The sequence below is a fragment of the Lissotriton vulgaris genome, chromosome 1_1 (assembly GCF_964263255.1).
Source record: "Lissotriton vulgaris chromosome 1_1, aLisVul1.2, whole genome shotgun sequence".
Classification (NCBI taxonomy): domain Eukaryota; kingdom Metazoa; phylum Chordata; class Amphibia; order Caudata; family Salamandridae; genus Lissotriton; species Lissotriton vulgaris.
The window spans coordinates 1,382,307,412-1,382,319,720 of record NC_141685.1 but is presented as its reverse complement, the minus strand read 5'-3'; the positions used below and the strand labels follow the sequence as shown (position 1 = coordinate 1,382,319,720).

Here is a 12,309-nt window from a genome sequence, read left to right as displayed (position 1 = left end):
GCCTTTGCTTGCCACAGGTGGAACATGGCTTGAAAAGGGCCTTCTTCTCCTTGTCAGCCATACGTTTCTAAATCCTGAAGAGAAAACTTGAAGAAAAAACCTCTGAAAGAGATTAAATGAGCAGAGCTCAAAGGAGACTCCCTAAGCACAACGTGCAGTAGAAAATCTGAGGCTCTGAGGTTCCTTCAGGAGGGTTCTATGGGGTGAGACTCTTCTGATTGGCTGATACCCAAGTCTGGTCTCTTTTACAAAAAGAGGGTGATATGCTACAAAAGGGAATGAGGCCTAGGCCTTTTCTTTCTCTTTTGTACCTACTGCTATGGTTTTTTTGATACCGAGACTCCCATTCCGACGACGGGGAATGATACAAAAGCATGGGAATCTATGAAAGTTCCAATACTGGGGCATGTTACTTTTCGATCTACACTGACCTTTTGGACTTCTTGAGCTGCGCACCCCTATTTGTTGCATACTTTCAGATCGGCTGACTGGTCCAATGATAAGGTCTTTAGGACATTTTACTTTAAACATTTCATATTGCAACTTCTATTGTAATTGACATGGTTTAAACAAGCATATTCGGAGCCTCTAGGAAAGTCTTAATTTTATTAAAGACAAGGAGGCGAGCATTATTCCACCTCAACACTTGGTAATTTGTGTTGGTTTCCCTCCCTGACAGCAGTTCCAGCACTGCCACCTCCTCTTAAGGACATCACACTTCCAGCAGTTTTCTTATCTTCCACTTCTGCTTCAGCGCATCTGCATGGAGTTCTTCCTACTGTTCCATTGGATCCTTCTAGGAGTTTCGTTCTCATGAACATTTGCCAAGAACGTTTAACATTTACTTTTGCATGGTCTATTGTGTTATCTATTTTTCCTTTGTTTTCAGGTTCTATTTGACTGCTCGCACAAAAAAAAGAGGGCTGTTAGCACTCAAGTATGGGATTATACATGCTATTGGTATACTATTGGTAGTTGTGATGATTAGGTTTTCCTTTCCCATTGGCTAGCCTTTTGCTAAGCTTCTTGGGATTTGTAGTTCCACTGTTCTTGACTGCTACTATATAAATGAAGCCTGCAATTATCACCAAGGGCTAAGCGGAGTCCAGGAACTCCATTGTCCAGCAGCCGGAGGACCGTCAGCAGCACCGCGACACCCCTGGAGGTGCTGAAAAGCACCCGCAAACACCCTCTGTGCGGCTTGTTCGGGCGAAGCCCGGTCCAAGGGCGGGCCCGTCCTTGCCCATCACTGACCGGAGATGGCCAGGCTATACCCTTTTCATCTGTCAGCAGCCAACACAGAATACATCAGCAGACTGCCTGCTGCCCAAGTAAGTGACAATTATTGAATATCTTGGGTGGATTGAGCCGGAGCCGCAGTCTATGCTTAGGAGTGCTTAGAGTATTGCGTATTGTGTAGCAGTATTGAGAACTTGCAACTGCTCTGTGTCCCGTGTTGTGCTAGTAGTGGTGGGTGAGGTTCGCTTGGGTAAGTGCATTTTCCAAACAGGCCATGGGGAAAAGGAAGGACCCCCCCCATAGCCCCTCCCCCCCCCCCATGGGTTTATGCCCGAACACACCCAAGGGCACTATTGACTCTTTCCTAATAAAGGCAGTGGGAGCAATCACAAAAGAAATCGATAAGGCAGAGAGACGGCTCTCGTTGGGCAGGACTGGATCACCTGCGCTGACAACAGAAGGGGATCAGGCATTGGCACTGGTAGCTGAAATTGTGGATGGAAATTGAACTGGATCTACTTTGAGGCAGGGGGAGGAAATAAAAGATCTGTAACGTAAATGAGTCCCAGGCCCAGTACTAGCTCGATCAATGAAGCAGCAGAGCAGGTCATACGGAGCAGGGCCGCCCTGTCCACTAGTCGATGCACAGGTCAGAGCGGTCCGCCAGCCCCGAAGAGACAGCATAAGGTGCAGAGAAAAATAGTGCCCAAGACGTCGAAGGAAAATCCTAAAGACCCAGACCCTAGGGGCGCCATGGGACTGGGCAAGGATGGAGAAGAACTCTGGGGTCTATCCGGGAAAAAAAAAAAATCGAGACATTGGTGGCTGGCCTTTTAAAGGATTTTTTAAGCAAACTATCGAACAGAGTCACTGACATTAAGGTATCTTTGTCGAACATTGAGAAAGCATTGCCCCCGGAGGCCCAGTCTGGGCAGGATGTTGGAGCTAATCACACCTGCCAAAAACTAACAGGTTTGAATGTTATGCCACGTACAGTGATGAGTTCTGAACCCCAGATCCCTTCGGTGACAACAGATAAAGTAGGGCAGGAGGAACGGGGGGCCAGAGGGTGGGGCTGTTGAGGGCTGGCCTGCTGGCTCAACACAGCAGGGATCCAAACGAAAGGTGATCAGGGTGGATCTCATCACCGGGTGCAGCGAGCTAGTGGTGCTGCTCAACTAGCCCACAACAACACACGGAATTTGCCAGTCATAGACCTCCCACCAGCATGTTGCCCGTACACGGTGGTATTCGTGGGGGTACCAGGTCATGATCGCTCACAGGAAGAATCTAGCATAAATGTTGACAAATAAGGCTACCCACTGGCTAGAGAAACATTTTGGGTTTATTAGCTCAGACCACAGACACGTCCTGATGGCGAGAAAGGTTGCGTGGATAGAGAGGTCTAAGAAAATATTTGAAGGGACTTGCATGATTGTCACGCTAAGGTACCCTTCAATGGCCCAGAAGATTTTGTTCTCATTCTTGCAATCATTTATGGCAGACTCTGGGATCAAACCTGTACCATTGGGTTTCTTTTATAGACGTCCATCCAAATTCTTATTCCCTCATGGGGTGGCCACCTAGGAAGAGGGTCTGAGTTGGAGAGGGGGCCCATTGCAGTTAAGAAATGCTTTCGCTCCATTAAGGGACCTGAACGACATACATTGACTTGTAGAGGGAGCAAGTGTGGTAAGATTGGAGGGTATTCAGGCAACACACACCAAGGCCCAAAGGGGGAGGGAGGAGGATGATGAAGGGCGAACCACTGACACCCACGAGGAATATAGGGACCCAAGGGAAAGCAGGTCTCCCAGCACTGATGGGGATAACCGCGACGCCTCAGGCGTTCAGGTGAGGCGAAATCTGGATGACTTAAAACTTATTTTGTGGAACGGATCAAGGCAGATGGCTGAGATGGGCGCAAGTTGAAACAATTGCTTTTAATAAATCTCTTTTTAGGAAAGGTCAGCTTCGGACATACAAAGCTATTGCACAGTTAGTGGATAGCCTGCACCCACACGCCTCGGAGACGTTTCAAGATGGTTAGATGGGCAATGCTCAAAGGCCCTTAGAGATCTAAAGATGGCACTTAAACAATCACCAAGAGATAAAGGGTGGATTATGACCTGCCGTAAAGTGTACAAGAAGGCAATTAGGACGCGGAAACACCAACTTCAATTTAAGGCCTGGGAAGATCTAGAAGAGGCCACTCAGCTTAAGGATTCCACCCGATTTTGCAAGGTAATAAACAGCCCCTGTTTTAAAGATTCAAATAACCAGTCTGACCCATAATATTTTACCTGATCAATGGTTGGCTCACTATGAAGGCCTGTATAATCAGCCCCGGAGAGGAGCCATAGTTACAGATTTAGGTTCAGAGAACTGGTGTTATTTTTTTTTTTTACTATAGATGAGATGAGATTAGGAATAGATTGCCTCACACGGAATAAAGCCCTGGGTCCAAACGGGATTCCACCTGATTTATTCCGCAGTAACCCAGAGGTATGGGCACCCATCCTAGTGAGGGTATTAAACGTGTCAGTTGCAACAGAGATGCCTCCCTCATGGTCCACGGAAACCATTGTCCCGATATTCAAGAAAAGGGGATAGGAAAAGCCCACACTGTTATGGCCCAATATTCCTTATTGATGTAACAGCAAAGGTTTTGGGTAGAGTGATGTTGAATAGGTTGTCTGACTGGGCAGAGACCTATGGAATAATAACAATGTCCAATATGGGTTCCGCACAGGCAAATCCACGGTCGTACAATGCCTAAATCTCCATTTGATTAATGTGAAGTACACTATAGTCAAAGGCGGGGGGCTTTATCTCGCCTTCATGGACCTTACCGCAGCATTTGATTGTGTAAATCGAACAAAACTGTGGAAGCTCATGGGATCATTGGGGGTGGACCTGGCCCTAATTAATGTACTCATGGCTCTACACTCTAACATCTCTGCCGCAGTAAGATATAGGGGAAGACTACAGATTATTTTTAAGTGCTCAAGCGGGGTCAGACAGGGATGAATTTTAGCTCCTTTTTTATTTACATTATATATTAATGGTCTTGACTCTGCATTAACCGCATTACAAGTTGACACCCCTAAAGTACCCCGTGCTACTCTACGCGGTTCTCCTTGTTCGTACACCCAATGCTTTGTAGATCCTATTAGATGGGTTTGTGGGACTTATGAATGATTTGGATTTGACACCTAATCAAACAAAATCCTACATAATGGAACTAGGGAAAAGGAGGAAGGGGAACTCTTATGTAGTGGGCACGCACATTCTGGGAAAAGTACCGGCGTACTCATATCTAGGTATCCTGGAGAGTAAGTGTCTAGGTTTAGCAAAGTCTACGGGGGCAATAACATCCTTTGCTCACATGTTAGGCAAGTGGTCACAGGGAACAATCCTAAAATTGTATAACTCATTCTGTAGTTCAGAAATTCTATATGGAAGTGAAGTGTGGTGTTTTACCAGGACAAGTGAAATACAGAATGAAGAAAACCGGTATTTTAGGCGGTTGCTGAGTCCCCCAAAGTACTCCCTCGTTTACTGTTCATGAGGAGCTGGGGTCCAAATAGATTTCTGACCTGGTGGCGTTGAAACCCCTCCTGCGTTGGGTGAACATCTGGTCCAATGAGGAGACAGCTTTTAATAGGAAAGTAATTCAAGACTGTCTCTCCTTGGATCATGCGCTAAAAGTCCCATGGTTAAAATATGTAAAGGATTCCCTTACTATGCCTGGCAGGGCAGAGTTGTTCGGTCGCCCGGATAAGAGGAGTCCATGGGATAAAGTTCTCATCAAAGATCAGTTTTTAAAATTAATTCGGGCCCATAGGTAGGAAAATAACCTGAAAAAGCTCACGGTCAGAAATCACATTTTAGTTAGGTCAACACAAAGTATAGAACAGTACTTAACTGTTTTAACCAGCGCTCATGATTTTTAATCACACAGTTCAGACTGAACCTGTTACACCAGTTACTGGTTGTACCGGCGGGGTATACGGCACCTTTAGAACAAAAAAGGCCCTGTGGCTGTGACAATAGGTCTCCACAGGATACCCTCCACTTTGTTCTTTTGTGTCCGTATTACTCATTCCTGAGAAGAGCGTTTCTCAAGGGGCTTTTAAGGAAGCATAATTGTAAGCAGGCCCGGGTGCCCTTACTCTGTCCCCTGATGCTTTTACATTATCATGTGTCACAAATTTCTTAAGATCTGCTTTAAAGCTAAGAAACACGAGGGGAACATAAAAGGAGGAGACCTTTAGGTACCTGAAGCATTAGTGGGGAGTATGCCGAATAAAGATTATTATTATTACTATATAAATGAAGGCAAGACTAGAGAAGCATAATACTTGTCTATGTGTCTTTAATAAATTTAACGCTTTCCTTCATAAATTACTAGGAAAACCTACATTTACAGCCACTTTCCATGACAAGGGTTGCAAGTCAAAGCGGTGCACGAGTCCAAATGAGAGGTCAGATAGCTTAAGATCATTTTTTACTCCAATCAAGGAACAGAACTGTTTATAGGAGAAAAATCTGTCTTTCAGCATTGTAGAAAAGCTATATTAACAGGAAGGCAAAAAAAGATGTCAGGGTAGACCTATGTGATAAGTAGTAATAGGAAACAAGTTCGTTATCATAGGGTAAAAATGGAGGCTAAGGGAATCCAAATAGATAAGACAAGGTATTCTGTTTTATTTTTTCATGTTTGTCGGTGAGCCAGCTTTTCTAGAAAGCAAATGCATAGAATGAGCTCATGGAGAGACGATTAGCCTATTCTTTCAGACAATCACGTAGGCCTGATCCACCGGCCGTACTCTAGATACCCAGGAGCCAGGCAGTCCGGTTCAGCTGTGTTAGGCTGTACTGAAGGTTCCTGCGACCTGCATATAAATCTCCAGCTGGATAGAAAATCATTTGCATACCAACCACCATTGTCATTGCCACTGAGGGGAAACCAGAAGAAAATGCTCACTCTCATTTGTTTCACTTTGATGACCACATTGGAAGAAGAGGAATTGTTGGAAAAGTGGGTAGACCATTTTTTTAACCGTTTATTAAAAGGGTATTCCCCTTGGCCTTTGGCAACCTGCAGATAAAATCCTGTCACTGTATGTTATTTGCAGTGGCATAAAGATAAATATCCTGTTTCTCCTGCTTAGAGAAGTCCTCTTCTTGCAATACATTGAGTTCTTTCAAGAGGTGCTTCCTCAGCTGGTCTCTGGAGACCTGGAGGATAAACCACTCATATTTAAACATGTCAAGCCAGTGCTAAATTCTTACATTCTCATTTGAGCTTACCTTGATCTTGATGCAGACAATAGTACGATAAAAAGCCAATATCAGAAAGGCCAAAAAGGACTTTCAAGCTAGAGGGATTGATCCAATATGTTTTGTGGAGTGACTGTAGTCTAGTAGACCATTAACACTCTAGTGTGTGTTAGTCCATATAAGCACTCTAACCTTGCAACAACATGTAATTTACAATAGATTGTGCCCGTACTATTGGCAAGTAAGGGACGGTTACCCTCACGCGCCCATAGGCGGCATTCTTATTCTGGAATTTTAAACTTACATTTCCTGCGGTCACTCCGCTTTGAGCTCGCCTGCCTCCCCAGTCCTTCAGGCCCTCCCAGCCGATTAGGTGCTGCTACGGGGGATACTCAATTTTAGCCACCATCTTGGGGGTAGGTCGCGGGTCGCGGTCTAGTAGCCTGGCCCCTCCCGACCTCCCCTGCTTAATATGGGCACCTTCAATTGGCCACGCAGCAGTCGGGCGCGCCAAAGGCAAGCCCGTCTGCGCCCGTCCGCGAACGTTAAGCGGCCAGGGCCAGAAACGCTGTCCATTTTAACCCCGCAGCTAGGAATATCTATAGTAGACATGAACTAATGTCCTTAGGACCAGCAGCGGGACCACACTCTATGCTCTATACATCTGAGAATATGAGTGTGGGCTCCCCATGCAGGACCTGTGGCCTCTCGTGGGATAATGCTTCAAGAAGAGGTAAACAGACTCTGCCTCTGACCCATGGTCCCGGAGTAGTTATAACTCTTACTGCCGGACTAATAAACTGTAGATCGCTGGTAAAACACGCTCTAGACATTTTCCAATCCCTTAAGGATAATGATTGGGACCTCTTATTTCTGACAGAGACTTGGCTTAGCGAGGTGACAAACCCTGCTTTAACTCTGGATATTCCAGAGGGTTACAATATTTTATGTGCCAATCGTCTTAATGGTAAGCAGGGAGGAGGGGTAGCCATTATTTACAAATCTAAATGGACAATTTCGTCGCCCCTTTATGAACAAATTGGCTGTATTGAGGGCCTTCCCTTCTGTATTAAATTATCAGCTTTGGCCACTTGCTCTGGCATTTTGATTTATCGCCCCCTCATTCTAGTCCTTCACATCTATTGTCTCTCATGGACTACATCATACAGGCTGGCACGCGGTACTCTAACTTTACGGTGCTAGGAGACCTGAATCTTTATGTGGACGATGCTTCTTGCGCACTTAGTTCAAACTTTATTTCCACATTGGCAGCGGGGGATCTTACCCAATTGGTAACTTCCCCTACTCATAAAGCGGGTCATACGTTAGATCTCATCTGTTCTAACCTATCCGACATTTCGGTCAAGGATCCTAGACCAGTTATATGGTCGGATCACTACTTTATCCCTTTTGTCATCATCATGACCCATCATGATAGACCCACTGTCACTCCAAAGGAACTTGGTAGAAACTGGAGCAAAATCTCCCTAGAATTTCTCTCTGAATACACTAAAGATTCCAATCCCCCCTTGGTCAGTGACCTTGATTCACGCATTCATAATCTTAATGAGTGGGTAACCAAAGCTATGGATTCAGTAGCACCTCTCAGACCCATTAAAACCTTTAGATCTGCACCAGCCGCCCCCTGGTATTCGGAGGAACTGAGACAAAAAAAGTCCACCTGCAAATCCCTGGAACGCGGTTAGAGACTGAACTACACAGCAGAAAGTAAAACCAAGTACCGGATTGCCCTTGAAGAATACCGTAAGCTGATCATTACACCTAAAATAAACTTTCTATCAGATAGAATTGAGAAAGCCACTAATTCTTTAATCTTTAATATTGTCAAATCTTTCACAGACCCACAGGCCTTGAATTGCCGCCTCCCTGTGTCGCAATCTTTATGTACCCAACTTTCTGAGTTCCTTGAGGAGAAGATCGCTCTTATTTATGCTTCCTTCCCTAAAACAGATTGCTGTGATTCAGGGGAAGAACACATCAGATAACCCCGCCACAGTCTCAGTACTTGCGGAATTCTTAGAAATCTCGGAGGATCTTTCCCTTCAGGAGCTTCTTAAATGCAAATCTGGGTCTCCTATTGACCCGTGGCCAGCAAAGAAGTACAAAGCTTTAGCAGCATTTCTAAATCCCCATCTCAATTCTATATGGAATGCCTCACTGAGCTCTGGTATTTATCCAGAGTCGTGGAAACATGCTTTCTTGTTTCCGATACTGAAAAATGGTAATGCGGATGTAGAGATCCCGGGAAACTATAGGCCTATTTCCCTGCTTCCCGCTCCGGCCAAGATCCTGGAAAGGCTTGTCCATCAACAATTGGCCAGCTTTATAGAATCTGAGGGCCTTCTCCACGATTCTCAGCACGGATTTCGCGTAGGCCATAGCACAGAGTCGGCCCTGACTGAAATGGCCGACTCTGTGCGGTGAACCCTAGACCAGGGATCGAGGGCAGTGTTGGTGCTGCTGGATCTTTCGGCAGCATTTAACACCGCCTCTCACACGATCCTCTTGAAACGGCTGAGATCTATAGGAGTTCAGGGCACGGTTCTCAATTGGATTGCTTCATTTCGGTCGGGCCGTAAACAACAAGTGTATACCCCCCCCTTTACACCTCCTCAGTTAGGCCTCTCAGGTGGGGCGTCCCGCAGGGCTCTTCGTTGAGTCTGCTCCTTTTCAAGGTTAACCTCTCTCCCCTAGCTGAAATGCTATCTCAGTCTGGAATTAAAATGACATCTTAAGCGGATGACATTCAGATTCTTCTCCTATAATGATTCATCCCCTTTGAGTTTCGACCCCCTAAAAACATGAATGAGGAATATTGCGAAGTGGATGGATCTTAATTTTCTAAGACTAAATGCCGGTAAGACTGAGGTTTTGTTTTTCAATTAACCATCTCCTCTTGCATCTAACCTTTGGTGGCCGGAAGACTTGGTCAGAAACCTGGAGGTTAGATGGGACAACCGTTTGTCCTTTGCCAATCAAATCCACACAGTCTTGGCCGCCTGCTGTTCCAAAATTAAAATGATTTAAAAAAATGTATCAACTACATGCCTGGTAATATTTGAAAAACCGTAGTCCAGGCCCTCATTACATCGCACCTGGACTACGCCAATGGACTATCTGGGATTGACAGCTGGTCTGTGTTACAGACTCCAGATAGTTCAGAATGCCGCGGCCCATCTGGTTTGCGGCATTCCACTCAGACATCATATCTCTCCTCACCTTCGGAAACTACACTGGCTGGCTGTTATGTTATTATGTTATGTTATTAATTTATTTAATAAAGCGCACTAACACTGATTAGTTTCTTGGCGCTGATCTGATGAAACACAACAAGGTGGAAAGGAAAAAAAAGGTTGTCCCTAAGAGAATATAATTCAAAGCCATGATTGTGGCTTTTCGGGCCACTAAAGGATTAGGATCAGCCTACCTTACCTCTAGTCTCCGCCCATATAGTCATTCCAGAGCCCTTCGCTCCAATACTAAACAGTTACTAGTCACCCCCAGATTAAAAAAAGCTCGATCTGGAGGCAAAACTTTTCAAGTTTGTGCTACTAATCTCTGGAATAAACTCCCACCTGCCCTCCGTTTTATTCAGTCTGAACCTGAATTCCGCAGATCCCTCAAAACTTTTCTGTTAGCACTTCATTTTCTGTACCTACAGCTTTCTGATCATTAGCGCCGGGACACCCCGTTGGGGTAGCTGCTTTATAAATGACACAAATAAATAATTGCTACACCATCCGGGGTCCTCGCCCCCTCCCCTCACTAGGACAAATGTGGGCTACAACTCTCCAAACCCAGGGAGTTCTTGAATTGTGTTTTGCGTAATTAGGGCCCTAAGAGTTTGTGGTGTGGATGAGGAACATAGAGTACAGGGTATGTGACAGGATGAATTGAAAATACCACTTGGTGGGCTAAACAATGTTTTTTTCTGGTGACCCCAAGGAATGGATTAAAACAGAGAAGAATAGAACGTCAACCCAATAGGAGAGGGGGCAACATGTTTCTGCCTGGCTCATGACCTAACAAAGAGGTTCTAGGCATTCTACCGGACCATACTTACATATTGTTACTCTGCCAAGCATTAAAGCTGAAGCATATGTAGGTATAAATAACATTGAAAACAGTGCCCCACAGTAGTTGTAGGAGTCGCCTACTGTCAAAGTTACCTTAGTAAATGTAGTAATGAAGAGACATACGATTAGAAAAATAACTTAAAATGATCTTTCACTTGTGCATTTTGGGTGTGGTCATACATATGTGACATTGCACAGCGCACATGTGGGACTTGTACTCTAGGGCTTCAGTCTGAGTGTATGTTTTGGTACATTTCTTACCCACAAGAGTCTGTGTTAGACTCAAATCAAGCCTTATTTTGGAAAACCAAGAAACAGAGCTACATATAACAGAAGGGAGAGACAAACATTTGTATTTTTGGATACTATACCATGCAGAAAGATTGTTTGCGAATCATGTGGTGGCATTGCATTTTGGTAATTGGCTTCCAGCACTGCTAAGGACTTTTATTGTACTCTGGTGGATTGTTTGTTTTTTGATAGTTAAACTGCAGCTGTTAATGGTAGGTTTTATAAGCCAACAAGCAGTAATGGACTTTCCCATATGTTCTAAACTGAAATTTAGAGACCATTTCCTTTCTGTAATCTGGCAGACTTAAGAATCAGGCCTCAGTTCTTACCTTCTAGATCTCGCCATTTGCACGCTATCTGAAGCCTGCTGCCTAAGAAAAGTAGGCCATGTATTTTCTGATATTAATTTAGAAAAAGTGTGAAGATCACTAATTGGAATATCCACGGGTCACCAGCTGTGCTGAATATCTTTTCTGTAATTGTCATTATTCCTTTCTTCAACATTTTGCACAAGTCCTCTCTAAGGTACCTGACAAGGAGGCCTGCAAATTACTCCACATTGTCCCATAATCAACCAGAAAGATTTTAAGGGGCATGGAGTCAAGGAGACTGAGGTCAGTGTGCCCTTGTTGGACACTGCTGGCTAAATCTTTAGGGAGGTCCTATGGCATTCCCTTGCCCCTGATCGCAAACCTGTCTGCCTCGATGCAATGCTTTGTTTTGGGTGACAAAAAGCTTTCTGTGGTCTCCTTTCCCTACAAGGCCCAGCTTGGTCTCAGCAAGTTACGTCTTTGTCCTTCAGTGTTCAAATTCATATCTTCTGGCATTTGTCGCACGTGGAGGTCACGCCACAAGAACTATGTGCCTGTAATTCTGTCCTATACACCAGAGGAAAAGAGCTGGTGAAGCAGCCAAATAAAAATAAAATCCTTACTGCTCATAAACACCATCTAAAAAGGTACCCACCCAAAGACATATTTAATTGCTGGAGATATGCTGGGCATCATCCTTCACCATGGAAGGAACAATATGTGAGAATATGCTGTGACAAAGTAGAAGTGCTAACCTGGGACATGATCATTCTGCTTAGAAGCAGTTTTGAAGACGTACAGGACCATCTTTTATAAACCTACATGGTACATAATACACTTGTGTCTGTTTAAGCGCGTGATGAACAGTTTTATGTTTTTTTCATTAATTGAACATGTCAGATGCAACTCTTTAAAAGTGAAAAATAAAATTTACAATTTGACTTCAATGATTTATCTATTAATGTCTTCTGTGTAACAACGTAAAAATGAAAAAGTCATCACCTGTACAATGGCCTCCTCTATTTGACCACAATTAAACCTTTCTTCCAACTTCTGCACATCTGGTTCCTGTTCAAATAAAGATA

The 12,309-nt window shown here is 44.4% G+C and overlaps 1 protein-coding gene across 1 annotated transcript in view; it reads right to left on the bottom strand.

Annotated features, from left to right (window-relative positions):
* NDUFA5 (NADH:ubiquinone oxidoreductase subunit A5) overlaps window positions 1-12,309 on the bottom strand; it is a 155,607-nt gene that overhangs the window by 26,821 nt on the left and 116,477 nt on the right. Inside the window, exon 4 of the mRNA XM_086936556.1 lies at window positions 12,227-12,292. Within this exon, the coding sequence (XP_086792682.1) occupies window positions 12,227-12,292 (66 nt within the window). The remainder of the gene's footprint in view (window positions 1-12,226; window positions 12,293-12,309) is intronic.